This window comes from Schistocerca nitens, chromosome 1 (assembly GCF_023898315.1).
Source record: "Schistocerca nitens isolate TAMUIC-IGC-003100 chromosome 1, iqSchNite1.1, whole genome shotgun sequence".
NCBI classification, from domain to species: Eukaryota; Metazoa; Arthropoda; class Insecta; order Orthoptera; family Acrididae; genus Schistocerca; species Schistocerca nitens.
Window position 1 is genome coordinate 637,993,266 of NC_064614.1, and position 16,357 is coordinate 638,009,622.

Sequence of the window (16,357 nt, forward strand, 5' to 3'; positions counted from 1 at the left end):
GGTACACTGAAATGGGTAGAAAATTTAAAGTGGGCTGGTGCTCAAAGCTGGAAGGAATCAAATCGTTCACCCATAACCGTTAACAGTATCATTGAAGGATACTACAAGAAATACAGCAACTTCGCATTTTACTGGATTACACGTTCTGGCCATATGGTGAGTAATGCATATTTCATGTCTACAGAATGCCAAAAAATATCATTTTTAAAGGAATTAATATAAAATAATGTAACTTAGCAATACACATCTGTTAGTCCCCCAAATTCATGGACTTCTGAATCAAATTACAGTGCTACTGTTACTATATTTCTACATCAAGTGATCAGATCAATAACCATTAATGTGGATGTACTTTATTTTCACTATATGAACACCACAAAAATGCCCATAATCTGCAACAATACTGCTGCTTTGCAAAACAGAGCAACAATTAGCATTTTCAACTACTTTTTTCAGAATGACTTCTGAAAACATCAGTGATGTGAAACCCAACCTGCAATTTTTTCACTTGACATCCTGAAAACCATGGATCAAGGTAGTCAGGTAGCTGCAGCAATAACTCAGTACCACACTTAAGCTTATTACAAAAGGTATGATGGTACAGTATATCAAGCAATATTTGTGACTGCACTGAGGATTGCTTGATAGGGAGACTGCAGCTTGTTACTCACAGATGATGCAGTTATCTATAATGAAGAACAGTCTGAAAGAAGCAGCACAAATAGTGAGATCTTGATAAGATTTCAAAGTGATGCAAAGATTGTCTTGCTTTAAATGTCAAGAAATGTAAAACTGCACATTTCACAGAATGAAAAAAATGTATTTTCCTTCAACTACAACATCAGAGAGCCACAGTTGAAATAGGTCAACTCATTCAAGTACCTGGATGGTAATAGTTGATAGGGACATGAAATGGAATGCAATCCATCTACAAAGGACAGTGCTTACAAATCACCCTTGCAACCCATCCTACAATATTGCTCAAGCACATTGGACCTGTACCAAATAGTACTAACAGGGGATGTTGAACATATACAGAGAAGGACAGCATGAATGGTCACAGATTTGTTCAACACATCAGACAGTGTCATGAAGATGCAGAACAAACTGAACTGGCAGACATCTGAAGAACTGAGAAAGCCAACTTACAGAGCTTCAAAAACCATCTTTTTATGATGAATCTAGGACTCTAGCAATATACTGCAACTGCCATAGGGATCATGAGGACAAATAAGGTTAACAGCATGCACAGAGGTGTTTAAGCAGCCATTCTTCCTGCACTCCATATATGAATGAAACGAAAAGAAGCCCTAATAACTGGTGCAATGAGAGGAACCCTCTGCTATCTACTTCACAATGGTTTGCAGAATATGAATGTAGATGTAGGTGACAGTGTGGTGGTGTTAAATCTGGAGATGCACTTGTATGACAAACATTTCCTTGCCTGACTTTTTATTTCCAAAAAAATGTTCCATACAAAATGTACATATGAACTGACTGCTGAATGCCTACTACTGAAGAATCAGTTTTCAGTTGGTAAAGATGGTGAAAATGTAAACTTAAAACCAACATTTTGACCAAATTGCAATGACCTTCCTCAAAGCAAGACAATGACATGACACAACACCCAGAAGAATTTTAACCATAAAACTTAAAAAACATTGGGCATGTAAATCTAGCCCATCTTTGCTGAAATCATAGATGCAATTTTATTTTTATAAAGACTTAAAGGTCAACTGAGACATGTGAAATATTAAATAACCAGTTCCTGAACATTAGCAACAACCTTTCTTTTCAAATTGGTGTTCCAGTGCCCTACATCATCAGACCTAGAGTTATTACCCAAAATATTGTTTCTTGCTCCAGTGATACAAGGTGACATCTACAGTATTATAAAACAGAAAGTAAATTCACACTCATGCGGTTTTGTAGGTGTATCAAATTACCTTTTCAAATACATTTGCCATCATTTGTCTTAACCCTTATCAGACATAATAAACTCCTCCTCATCATTCGACCAATTCCCTAACATTTTCAAGGCATCAAAAGTGGTTCCTCTCTCTAATAAAGTTGAAAGGAGTTATGTTAATAACAACATTCATCACAATCTTATAGCAAATATCCAACATTTTTGAGAAAGCAGTATATAAACATGTTATTAAGTTTGTAGATAATATCTGTTTTGAGCCCTCATTAGTTTGGCTTTCAAAATGGGAGATCAGAAAATGGGGCCCTATATTCATTTCTAAATGAAGTTTATACTGTACTCAGTGCCATGAAGCAAACAACAGAAGTATTCCCTGCTGTCACAAAGACCTTCAATCTCATCAGTCATGAGTTATTTATGTATAATCTGCCACAATATAGAATTTTGGGCGAAATGCTATGACTCCTTTAGGTCATATCTCCCAGGCAGAGTATCAAGAGTTTTAATCACATCAAAAACTATTGCAGCATACAGTCAGAGGAGCAAGTCATAAGGCAAGGCATTCCTCAGGATTCCACACCTGGACCAATTCTGTTTAGTGTATTTACCAATGATATCCCCCAAAATATTCAAAAAGATCTACCAATAATAAACATGCAATTCTGGAGCTCGGCATCCTACCAATGCCTCATATTTATATTCATAAAACAGTACATTTTATTCATGAAAATTTGCACACACATAAAAAAAAGTTATGGAACTTGCACAGAAAATTGGAATAGAGATCAACATTAAATCATTTCCGCCCTTTTTATTGCTCATGGAAATCACACATTGCATGTTGTACTACCATACAGCGAGACCTTCAGATGTGATGGTCCAGATTGCTGTACACACCAGTACCTCTAATACCCAGTAGCATGTCCTCTTGCATTGATGCATGTCTGTATTTGTCATGGCATACTATCTCCAAGTTCATCAAGGCACTGTTGGTCCAGATTGTCCCTTCCTCAACGGTGATTCAGCGTACGACCCTTAGGGTGGTTGGTGGGTCACGTCATCCATAAATAGCCCTTTTTAATCAATCTCAGGCATGTTTGATAGATTCCATGTCGGGAGAATATTCTGGCCACTCTAGTCGAGCGATGTCATTATCCTGAAGGAAGTCATTCACAAGATGTGCACAATAGGGGCGCGAATTGACATCCTTGAAGACGAATGTACTGCCAATATGGTTGCACTGTCAGTCAGAGGATGGCTTTGAACTTACTGCTGATAAGTGACAATGAATCCATGAGAGGGACCATAGTGAAGAGCAAGACAACCTTGAAGCTTACTAATAAGTCAGACTCATTGAGTTGAACTGCCTTCAGTCTATTAATAAGTCAGCAGCATTGTGAATATGATGTGAACACTTATCCACACAAGGTCTCAGTAAAGACACAAATGTCTAGCTGAGTAATATGTTGGAGCACTGATATTGCTCACAACAGGATGTAATGGAAGACCTTCTGTGTGTATTTTTGGAGACCATATAACCATGCTGGAACAGAGCTGTGTGGTCTTAATCATTTCACAACTTCTTGTGGAAGGAAGATGAGTTCAGCAATGCTGTCATTTTCTTTTTTCAGTCTTCCTTTACACTCATTCACTCAACAAGGTATAAATCTTCTGGTCATAGATGTCACATGGTGACAGCACAGTTGCATTTCCCTTATCTGCTGTAAGGACCACAATGTGAGGATCTGCACGTAGCTTACATTGGGCAGCCCTTTTCATTGAGGACATGTTACTCTTGTGAGGTGGAGCTCTAGTACACATGTGACATGTTTCACATCGGATTTATCCTGCAGCAGCACTGGAAAGAGGTGCAACAGCTTCTTCAACAGCACTTCAGGAGAAGGCACTTGATTCAGCAGAACTTGAACCAAAAGACTTCTGGGAATAAGTGGATACCTTTGTTGTGTGGCCCAAAGGTGAAGAAGAAGTGTCATACTTTTTGTAGCATCTGAATTCTATCCATAAGAATATCAGGTTCATGATGGAAGTGGACAAGGACAGCTGATTGCCATTTCTGGATGTTTTGGTGAAACAGAAAGTGAATGGATCATTGGAGCATTCCATTTACTGTGAGCCCACACAGGGCTGTATTTGCAGCATCTAACTGCCAACACCCCTCACAAACTATGGGCATCCTTCAAACGTTGCTGTACTCGGCACAAGTTGTGTCTGGTGGAGACAGCCTTGGAGTGAAGCTGGAACACCTACAATCAGTGTTCAAAGATAATGGATATTCTCCAAATCAGATCAGCACAGCTGTAGGGAAGAAGAAATGAGACTACCCACAAGAACAAGAGGAGAAGGAGCAGTTTACATTCATGGCATTCCTCCAGTACATCAGCAATATTTCGTCAAAATTTGGCAGCATCTCAAAAAAGCGTCATCTCAAAGTAATCTTTCACCCACCTACAAAGACTTGTGTTCTTCTCAATTCAGTGAAGGATATATTGGATTGCAGAAAGCTGGAATCTACAGAATACCTTGTCACAATATTAACGGAAAGTTGCTACGCACCATATAGTGGAGATGCTGAGTCACAGTTAGGCACAACAAAAAGACTCTTACAATTATAGCTTTCCACCCTTAAGGCCTTCGTCAACAGTAGAGACACACACACACACACACACACACACACACACACACACACACACACGACTGCAGCTTCAGGCAACTGACACCACACTGCGAGCAGCAGTACCAGTGCATGATCGGAGTGGCCACTGACTGGGGGTAAGGAGGAGGCTGGAGCGGGGAGGGGGAGGGATAGTATGGTGAGGGTGGCAGACAGTGAAGAGCTGTAGGTTAGACTGAGGGCAGGGGAGAGGTGGGAAGGGGGGGGGGAAGCAGAAAAAGAGAGAAATAAAAAGACTGGGTGTGGTGGTGGAATGACGGTTGTGTAGTGCTGGAATGGGAAAAGGGAAGGGGATGGATGGGTGATGACAGTGATTAATGAAGGTGGAGGCAATGATGGTTATGAGAATGTAAGATGTATTGCAGCAAAAGTTCCCACCTGCGCAATTCAGAAAAGCTAGTGTTAGTGGGAAGCATCCATATGGCACAGGCTGTGAAGCAGTCATTGAAATGAAGAATGTTGTATTCAGTGGCATGCTCAGCAACAGGGTAGTCCAGTTGTTTCTTAGCCAAAGTTTGTCAGTCTCCATTCATGTGGACAGACAGCTTGTTGGTTGTCATGCATACACAGAATGCAGGATAGTGGTTGCAGCTTAGCTTGTAGACCACATGACTGATTTCACAGGTAGCCCTGCCTTTGATGGGATAGGTGATGTTAGCATCCAGACAGGAGTAGGTGGTGGGAGGGTGTATGGAACAGGTCTTGCACCTAGGACTATTACAGGGGTATAAGCCCCATGAGTTAAGGGATTAGGAGCAGGGGTTATGTAAGGATGGATGAGTGTATTGTGTAGGTTTAGTGGATGGTGGAATACCACTGTGGGAGGGGTGAGAAGGATAGTGGGCAGGGCTTTTCTCATTTCAGGGCACAATGAGAGGTAATCAAGACTTTGACAGTGAATCTAATTCAGTTGCTCCAGTCCTGTGTGATACTGAGTTAGAGGGGAATGCTCCTCTGAGGGCAGATGGTGGGACTTTGGGAGGTGGTGGGAGATTGGAAAGATAAGGCACAGGAGATTTATTTTTGTACAAGGTTGGGAGGATAATTACTGTCTGTGAAGGCTGCAATAAGACCTTCGGTATATTTGAAGAGGGACTGCTCATCACTGTAGATGCGACAGCTACGGGTGGCTAGGCTGTATGGAAGGGACTTCTTGGTATGGAATGGGTGGCAGCTGTCGAAGTGAGGTATTGCTAGTGGTTAGTAGGTTTGATATGGACAGAGGTTCTGATGTAGCCATCTTTGAGGTGGAGGTCAACATCTAGGAAGGTGGCTTGTTAGGTTGAGTAGAACTAGGTGAAGCAAATGGGGGAGAAGTTGTTGAAGTTCTGGAGGAATGTGGGTGTGGGTGTCCTCTCCTTATATCCAGATAGCAAAGATGTCATCAGTGAATCTGAACCAGGTGAAGGGTTTAGGATTCTGGGTTTTTAGGAAGGATTCCTCTAGATGGCCCATGAGTTGGTGAGGATATAGTTGGTCATGGCTACTAGGAAGGAGGTTGTTGGTTTTGAATCCATTGGGATTTCTTCAAAAAGAAAACATTTTATGACCATGACATGTCAAGCGACATTTAATTTGATTAATTTTGACAACTGAATTTTAACTCTGCGAGTGCACATTCTGACAGAGAGTGCTCATATAGTATCACATTATTCATGTGCCTGGGTGCCATACATGGAGCAGGATTCAAAGAGAGCATATAACTCAACAGAAGTCGCTCATATAACAGCGGCTGCCTGTTTGCATGCATCTTTGTGCCTATTTTTCGTGTAAAGATAGTGACATTAACTAGCAACCTCCATTGCAAAATACTCACCTGAAGATGGTTGTCAGCCAAAATATCATGGCAGTAAGTTGATGTTATTTGGCTTCAATCCTGAAACTTCAAGCAATAAGCTTAAAATTCAATAGAGAAGGAGTCAAGAAAAAGTTAAAGCATTGCTTCAGAAGAACTTTTTTATACAGTAGATGAATTTTGAATGCTAATCTCAAATAACATCTAAATATTCTCTTATGTACCCATCTTTGAGGTGGAGGTCACCATCAAGGAAGGTGGCTTGTTGGTTTTAGAAGGACCAGGTGAAGCAAATGGGGCAGAAGGTGTTAAGTTTCTGGAGGGATGTGGATACAGTGTCCTCATCCTCAATCCAGATCACAAAGTCTTGACCCATGAATCTGAAACAGGTGAGGGGCTTGAGATTTTTAGTGCTTAGGAAGGTTTCCTCTAGATGGCCAATGAATAGGTTGGCATCATCCTATGGCAACTTTTCATGGGCAGTCTGGAGGAATCCTTTCCAACTAGCCAGAATCCCAAGCCACACCACTTCGATAGCTGCCACCCATTCCATACCAAGAAGTCCCTTTCACAAAGCCTAGCCATCATATCTGTAGTCAAATATACCAAAGGTCTCACTGAGGCCTTCACAGCCCATAATTACCCTCTCAAACTTGTTCAGATCTCCTGTGCATTATCTGTCCAGTCACCCAGCATCTCTCCCCCCCCCCCCCCCCAAATCAACGTCCCACCCTCTGGCTACAAAGGAGCATTCCCCTTGTGACTCAGGACCCAGGACTGGAGCAATTTAATTACATTCTATGTTTCTATGTTAGTGTTTGTGCCCTGAAATGAGAAATATCCTACCCACTATCCTTTCCACCCCTCCCACAGTGGTAATCCTCCACCCACCAAACCTACACAATATCCACTTCCATCCATCCCTGCTTCCAAATGCTTGCCTCATAGATCATATCCCTGTAACAGATCTAGATGCAGGACCTGTCACATACATACTCCCACCACCACCTACTCCAGTATGCCCACAAGCATCACCTACCCCATCAAAGTCAGGGCTACCAGTGAAACCAGTCATGTAATCTAAAGCTCTCTGACTGCACGAGTGACCACTAACAAACTGTGGCCAAGAGATAACAGGACTACCCAGTTGATGAGCACATTGTTCAACACAACATCCTTTACTTTAAAGACTGATTCACAACCTGCACTATCTAGATCCTTCCTACCAACACAGGCTTCACTGAACGGCAAAGGTGGGAACTCTCCCTCTGATATATCCTACATTCCTGTAACCCCCCTGGCCTCAACCTTCATTAGTCACTGTTCTTCACTCACCTATCCCTTTTGCTGCTCCAGCTCCAGCACTGCGTGGACTTCTATTCCACCAGCACATCACAGTCATTTAACTTCTCTTTCTTTTTTTCATTTCCTGCCCCCCTGCCCCCTTGCCCCCCCCCTCCCCCCCGAATCTAATATCCCACTTGCACCTAGCTACCCTCCCTGTCCCCACCATACTCCATATGCTTCCACAAGCCGCACTTTACTGTTCCCCTCTCCTACTCTGCATACCTCCCCTTCACCACCCCAGACCCCTCCTTACCTCCACCACCTGGATTCCTTCTCCAATCGTTTAATCGTTTGCAGTTGCTCGCAGTCTAGCCTTGGCAGCCAGAGACAGTAGTCATGTGTCATGTGTGTGTGAGCTGTGCTTGCTTGATCACCAATGTACAATACTTCAAATGTTCAAGAATGCATGTATTTCAATCACACCATTTTCTTTGCATAAGTTAGAAATTGATCACATTCACAAGTACCTATTTCTAATAGAAATTCTTTACCCTTCCTTTTGAATTGCTGAATTTGAAAATAACATGCTTTTACCATTTTGGATAGATACAATGAAATTATATTGCATCTTGCTTTTTTCCCAGTCTTATGCTTGTGGCACACCATATTGTTGATAATTGTCACAGTTCTCCTTTATGTGCAAAATACACTCCTGGAAATTGAAATAAGAACACCGTGAATTCATTGTCCCAGGAAGGGGAAACTTTATTGACACATTCCTGGGGTCAGATACATCACATGATCATACTGACAGAACCACAGGCACATAGACACAGGCAACAGAGCATGCACAATGTCGGCACTAGTACAGTGTATATCCACCTTTCGCAGCAATGCAGGCTGCTATTCTCCCATGGAGACGATCGTAGAGATGCTGGATGTAGTCCTGTGGAACGGCTTGCCATGCCATTTCCACCTGGCGCCTCAGTTGGACCAGCGTTCGTGCTGGACGTGCAGACCGCGTGAGACGACGCTTCATCCAGTCCCAAACATGCTCAATGGGGGACAGATCCGGAGATCTTGCTGGCCAGGGTAGTTGACTTACACCTTCTAGAGCACGTTGGGTGGCACGGGATACATGCGGACGTGCATTGTCCTGTTGGAACAGCAAGTTCGCTTGCCGGTCTAGGAATGGTAGAACGATGGGTTCGATGACGGTTTGGATGTACCGTGCACTATTCAGTGTCCCCTCGACGATCACCAGTGGTGTACGGCCAGTGTAGGAGATCGCTCCCCACACCATGATGCCGGGTGTTGGCCCTGTGTGCCTCGGTCGTATGCAGTCCTGATTGTGGCGCTCACCTGCACGGCGCCAAACACGCATAGGACCATCATTGGCACCAAGGCAGAAGCGACACTCATCGCTGAAGACGACACATCTCCATTCGTCCCTCCATTCACGCCTGTCGCGACACCACTGGAGGCGGGCTGCACGATGTTGGGGCGTGAGCGGAAGACGGCCGAACGGTGTGCGGGACCGTAGCCCAGCTTCATGGAGACGGTTGCGAATGGTCCTCGCCGATACCCCAGGAGCAACAGTGTCCCTAATTTGCTGGGAAGTGGCGGTGCGGTCCCCTACGGCACTGCGTAGGATCCTACGGTCTTGGCGTGCATCCGTGCGTCGCTGCGGTCCAGTCCCAGGTCGACGGGCACGTGCACCTTCCGCCGACCACTGGCGACAACATTGATGTACTGTGGAGACCTCATGCCCCACGTGTTGAGCAATTCGGCGGTACGTCCACCCGGCCTCCCGCATGCTCACTATATGCCCTCGCTCAAAGTCTGTCAACTGCACATACGGTTCACGTCCACGCTGTCGCGGCATGCTACCAGTGTTAAAGACTGCGATGGAGCTCCGTATGCCATGGCAAACTGGCTGACACTGACGGCGGCGGTGCACAAATGCTGTGCAGCTAGCGCCATTCGACGGCCAACACCGTGGTTCCTGGTGTGTCCGCTGTGCCGTGCGTGTGATCAATGCTTGTACAGCCCTCTCGCAGTGTCCGGAGCAAGTATGGTGGGTCTGACACACCGGTGTCAATGTGTTCTTTTTTCCATTTCCAGGAGTGTACATTACAAAATAAACAATGTTGGCAGAGTCATAATTTAAAGTTTTATAAAGCTAGGTCTAAAATGAACTATGGATGCCATACTGCATGTTAACCTCTTACTTCCTTCTTATAGAATTTAAAATATTGGTTGCATTCTTTTGGCGATCTTACAAAATACTAACATATGTTATATACATACCTATTAAGACATCATAAGCAACCATGACAGTTTATTTAATCTTATCTTCATCATTACAAAGAATGTCAGCACATTAATAGGAGCTCTCATTTCAATTGAATAAACTCCATAAGTGACTAATCTGACTGCTTTCTGGGTCCAGAGCAAACCAACTACAACTGTTAACATCTGAAAACTCACCATAGTTACAGCACACTGACGATGTGATGCCAATCATGTAAAGATGATGTTGATAGCAAATGTGGTTAAATTTCAGTGTGGCAGAGGTGACAACAAACCATTGTGTATTCCTTTGATTGGTAGAGTGTCTTTTGTATCCAACTTTAAATGTGTTAATATACAATTACAATATGAAGTATGTCTGTCTCAAGAATCCATGTGCAGACTTTTGTCTCCCAGTCATTGATCATTGCAGATTGACCATGTCTCCAAAAACAACAATCAGATCTCATAGCCTATTGTTTATTGCATATCCTGTGAATAAGAGACCCTTCTTATTCCCAGTGGTCCCAGGATATCCCATTACTCATACAAACAAATTTTCTATGATATCCTTTGTCATTCTGACAGTGTAGCCTCCATTTGATTTGGTAAAGCTTTCATTTGCCTTACCTATTGATACCAATTGTGAAATGAGGAGATGAAAGTGTACCTGGAATGCTTGGATAATTTAAATTGGAAACATGGAAGAAAGATAACATAATTGTGAAACACAGTTGGGTAAATTTAGAGACCCTATACATGGTGTTACAAAAAGGTATGGCCAAACTTTCAGGAAACATTCCTCACACACAAAGAAATAAAATATGTTATGTGGACATGTGTCTGGAAACACTTAATTTCCATGCTAAAGCTCATTTTAGTTTCGTCAGTATGTATTGTACTTCCTTGATTCACCGCCAGTTGGCCCTTTTGAAGGAAGGTAATGTTGACTTCGGTGCTTGTGTTGACATGCGATTCATTGCTCTACAGCACTAGCATCAAGCACATCAGTACGTAGCATCAACAGGTTAGTGTTCATCACAAACGTGGTTTTGCAGTCAGTGCAATGTTTACAAATGTGGAGTTGGCAAATGCCCATTTGATGTATAGATTAGCACGGGGCAATAGCCGTGGCATGGTACGTTTGTATCAAGACAGATTTCCAGAACGAAGGTGTCCCGACAGGAAGACGTTCGAAGCAATTGATCGGCATCTTAGGGAGCACGGAACGTTCCAGCCTATGACTCACGACTGGGGAAGACCTAGAATGATGAGGACAACTGCAATGGACGAGGCAATTCTTCGTGCAGTTGACAATAACCCTAATGTCAGCGTCAGAGAAGTTGCTGCTGTACAAGGTAATGTTGACCACGTCACTGTATGGAGAGTGCTATGGGAGAACCAGTTGTTTACATCTACATCTACATTTATACTCCGCAAGCCACCCAACGGTGTGTGGCGGAGGGCACTTTACGTGCCACTGTCATTACCTCCCTTTCCTATTCCAATCGTGTATAGTTCGCGGGAAGAACGACTATCTGAAAGCCTCTGTGCGCACTCTAATCTCTCTAATTTTACATTCGTGATCTCCTCGGGAGGTATAAGTAGGGGGAAGCAATATATTCGATACCTCATCCAGAAACGCACCCTCTCGAAACCTGGCGAGCAAGCTACACCGCAATGCAGAGCGCCTCTCTTGCAGAGTCTGCCACTTGAGTTTATTAAACATCTCCGTAACGCTATCACGGTTACCAAATAACCCTGTGACGAAACGCGCCACTCTTCTTTGGATCTTCTCTATCTCCTCTGTCATATATGTCTGCTTGTGTCTGTATATGTGTGGATGGATATGTGTGTGTGTGCGAGTGTATACCCGTCCTTTTTTCCCCCTAAGGTAAGTCTTTCCGCTCCCGGGATTGGAATGACTCCTTACCCTCTCCCTTAAAACCCACATCCTTTCGTCTTTCCCTCTCCTTCCCTCTTTCCTGATGAGGCAACAGTTTGTTGCGAAAGCTTGAATTTTGTGTGTGTGTTTGTGTTTGTTTGTGTGTCTATCGACCTGCCAGCGCTTTCGTTTGGTAAGTCACATCATCTTTGTTTTTAGATATATTTTTCCCATGTGGAATGTTTCCCTCTATTATATTAATTTAATTGTTAGATACACTCTGATTCTTGCCATGTGAGCATGCTGCCTCCTATCACTTGGCCGTGCAGTGTATTTAAAAATGTAGGATTGCCTAGAAGTGGTTGCATAGCTGTCTATGACATGGATTTCCCAATCTTTCTTCTTACAAACATTTCATTTATTTTATACTGCCATCACACTCGTTAGCTGTATGTTGCTGAACCCAAACTTCACTCCCCCTGATCAGTTTATATGTATAAAATCTATGGATTGCAACATTAAAAGCTCATGTGGTAAGAGCATTGCCTGCATTCCTGCATTAAGTTCTTACCTGCCTCCTGCAATATTTTTCTGTACTGAAGATCAACAATTGACCAACTTACTCTAAAATTCCCTAAATGCTTAAATAACTTACACAGGTTGTTATTTTGTGACATAAAACTGATTCTGACAGTTTGGTTATTCTTGTTGAAATGTTGACCAATTATGTAGCACCAGTGGAAACGTCAGGAAAATTAACAATGTAGAAAAGAGAGATTGCTATTTACCATAAAGATGACACATTATGTTGCAGACAGGCATAATTGAAAGACACTTATACACACATCAAAAAAAGTTCTGCATCATCCCAGTTACCAGAACTCTGGAAGATAGATGTTGACTGTGGATATTGTATCACAGACACAGTCTCTTTGACTGTTCAGAGATGTCACTAAACCCACCCAAAGATGTAAACAACCATGCATGAGCAGTGCCTATTAGATGTAGGGGGTCCAACAGCCAATCAGTTCTAGTCATTCCACCAGGAAGGAGATACACGGCTCGTGTTGTCTTGTAGTTCAACCATGCCTAGACGGTCGATATCGTGATCCAATCACATCCACATTGTTACATTGTGCCAGGAAGGGCTCTCAACAAGGGAGGTGTCCAAGCGTCTTGGAGTGAACCAAAGCAATGTTGTTCGGACGTGGAGGAGATACAGAGAGAAAGTAACTGTCGATGACATGTCTCGCTCAGGCTGCCAAAGGGCTACTACTGCAGTGGATGACCACTACCTACAGATTGTGGCTCAAAGTAACCTTGACAGCAATTCCACCATATTGAATAATGCTTTTCATGCAGCCACAGGATGTCATGTTATGACTCAAACTGTGCGCAATAGACTGCATGATGTGCAACTTCACTCCTGAAGTCCATGGCAAGGTCCATCTTTGCAAACATGACACCATGCAGCGAGGTACAGGTGAGCCCAACAACTTGCCAAATGGACCATTAAGGAGTGGAATCACATTCTCTTCACTGATGAGTGTCATGTATGCCTTCAACCAGACAATTGTCGGAGACGTGTTTGGAGGCAGCCTGGTCATGCTGAATGCTTTAGACACATTGTCCAGCAAGCGCAGCAAGGTGGAGGTTCCCAGCTGTTTTGTGGTGGCATTATGTGGGGCTGAAGTACGCCGCTGGTGGTCATGGAAGGCACCATAAAAGCTGTACAATACGTGAATGCCATCCTCCGACCAATAGTGCAACCATATCAGCAGCAAATTGGCAAGGCATTCATCTCCGTGGATGACAATTCGCGTCCCCTTTGTGCACATCTTGTGGATGACTTCCTTCAGTATAATGACATTGCTTGACTAGAGTGACCAGCATGTTCTCCAGACAGACATGAACCCTATTGAACATGCCTGTGATAGACTGAAAAGCACTGTTTATGGATGATGTGACCCACCAACCACTCTGAGGGATCTATGCCGAATCGCCGTTGAGGAGTGGGACAATTTGGACCAACAGTGCTTTAATGAACTTGCCATGATGAATACAGGCATGCCTCAATGCAAGAGGACGTGCTACTGGGTATTTGAGGTACCAGTGTGTACAGTAATCTGGACAACCACCTCTGAAGGTCATGCTGTATGGTGGTACAACATGCAATGTGTGGTTTTCATGAGAAATTAAAAAGGCAGGAATGATGTTTATGTTGATCTCTATTCCAATTTTCTGTACAGGTTCCAAAACTCTCAGAACTGAGTTGATGCAAAACTTTTTTTGATGTGTGCATAAAGTTTCTGGCCACAGCCTTCATCAGCAGAAGAGAAAAATGCACCATTCATACCACAAGAAGCCACACCTCATGCACACATGATCACCAACTTCAGCATCTCACACTAGAATACAACTATCATGTGGGATGCAAGCAGCAGTCTGGAAGGGATAGGGAAGGGGAGGGAATAGTACTGTACAGATGGGGAGAGAGATGAATGCTGTATGGTAGTGTGTCCAGGTACTAAACTGCCAACAGGAACAGCATCAGGAGGTTGAAGAGCAGGGACGAAAAAGGGGTGGAGTGGGGAAAGATGGGTGGATGCATTGACAGAGTGCAGCAAACAAAGAAGGTGGGAGTTGAGAATCAGGAAGATTGGATAGGATAACAGAGGGATGAGGGGGGGGGGGGGGGGCAATGGGTGGAGGGTTTGGGGACAGTAAGTTACATGGGTTAAGGCTGGGATAATTATGGGAGCAAGGAATGTTTGTAAGGATAACTCCCATCGGTGCAGTTCAGAAAAGCTGCAGGATCCAGATGGCTTGGTTAGTGAAGCAGCCATTGAAATCAAGCATGTTATGTACAGCTGCATGTTGTGCCACAGTATGGTCTACTTTGCTCTTGGCCACAGTTTGGTGGTGCGCGTTCATCCAGGTAGACAGCTGTCTGGTAGCCATATTATAAACATCTGTGCAATGATTGCAGCAGAGCTAGTAAGTTACATGGCTGCTTTCATGGTGGCTCATCCCCTGATGGGGTAGAATAAATCTGTGACAGGACTGGAATAGGAAGTGTTGGGTGGTTGGATTGTGCAGGTCTTGCACCTGGCTCTTCCACAGGAATATGATCCTTGTGGCAAAGGGTTGAGATTGGGAGCAGCATGGGGATGGACTAGGATGTTGTAAGTTGGCTGGGCAATGGAAGTATCTTGGGTAGGATGTTCCTTATTTCAGGGCATGGCAATAGGTAATCAGAGCACCGGTAAAGGATGTTGTTTAGTTCTTCCAGTCTGAGGTGGTACTGGGTAACAGAGGGATCACTCCTTTGTGGCTGGTTCTTGGGGGCAATGGGAGGATTGGGGATGTGAGAGGAAATGGCACAGAGACCTGTTAGTGGATTATGCCTAGGGGATAGCACCTGTCTGTGAAGGCCTTGGTGACACCCTCAGCATACTGAGCAAGGGAGTTCTTGTCACTGCAGATATGCTGTTCCTGGAGGGCCAGGCTGTATGGCAGGTTTTTTTTTATGTAAAAGAGATGACAGCTGTCAAAATGCAGGTACTGTTGGTGATTGGTTGGTTTAATGTGGACAGAGGTGCAGATTGAGCCATCAGAGAGGAGGAAGTCAACATCTAGGAAGGTGGCATGCTGGGTTGAGGTGAACCATGTGAAGTGGATATGAGTGAAGGTGTTGAGGTTGTGAAGGTACGAAGATAGGGTGTCTTGGCCTGAGTCCAGATCATGAAGATATCATCAATAAATCTGAAGCAGATTAGTGATTTGGTATTTTATGAGGCTAGGAAGATCTCCTCTAGATGGGCCGTAAATAGATTAGATTACGGGGGTGCCTGCAAGTGCCCATGGCTATGCTGCAGATTTGTTTCTATTCATTCCCTTCAAGGGGAAGCAGTTGTGGGTTAGGATAAAGTTAGTAAAGTATATGAGGAATGATGTAGTGTGTTTGATGTCTGAAGGACATTGGGAAAGGTAGTGTTCAATAGCAGTAAGAGCATGGCATGAGGGAGGTTGCTGTTTATGGAGGTGGCATCAACAGTAACAAGTAGGGTTCCAGGAGGTAAAAAGGGTGGGGATGGTGGAGAGTCAGTGAGGGAAGTGGTCAGTGTCTTTGGCATGGGAGGCTAGAATACAGACAATTGGTTGCTCGATTAGGGCCAAAATTCTTTCAGTGGGGACACAAAAACTAGCCACAGTGGGTCATCAAGGATTTTTTGGGACTGTGTCAGGGAGAGATTCTGGGAAGGGCCTAAGGTTTTAAGCAGGGTTCGGAGGTAGTGTTGGATTTCTGGCTTGGTAACACCCTGGCAGAGTTTATAGATGGAGGAGTCAGATAACTGGTGAAGGTCTTCTGCCAGGTAGTCACTGCGATTGATACCAACAGTGGTGGAACCCATGTCTGCAGGTAGGATGATTGGGTGAGAGGTAGTACCTCCCAGCCCATTTTGTTGATTGTTTCAT

The 16,357-nt window shown here is 43.9% G+C and overlaps 1 protein-coding gene across 1 annotated transcript in view; it reads left to right on the forward strand.

The window, feature by feature from the left end:
* LOC126258046 (retinoid-inducible serine carboxypeptidase-like) overlaps positions 1 to 16,357 on the forward strand; it is a 109,689-nt gene that overhangs the window by 80,593 nt on the left and 12,739 nt on the right. The window contains exon 8 of the mRNA XM_049955610.1: positions 2 to 156. Coding sequence (XP_049811567.1) covers positions 2 to 156 — 155 coding nt within the window. The remainder of the gene's footprint in view (position 1; positions 157 to 16,357) is intronic.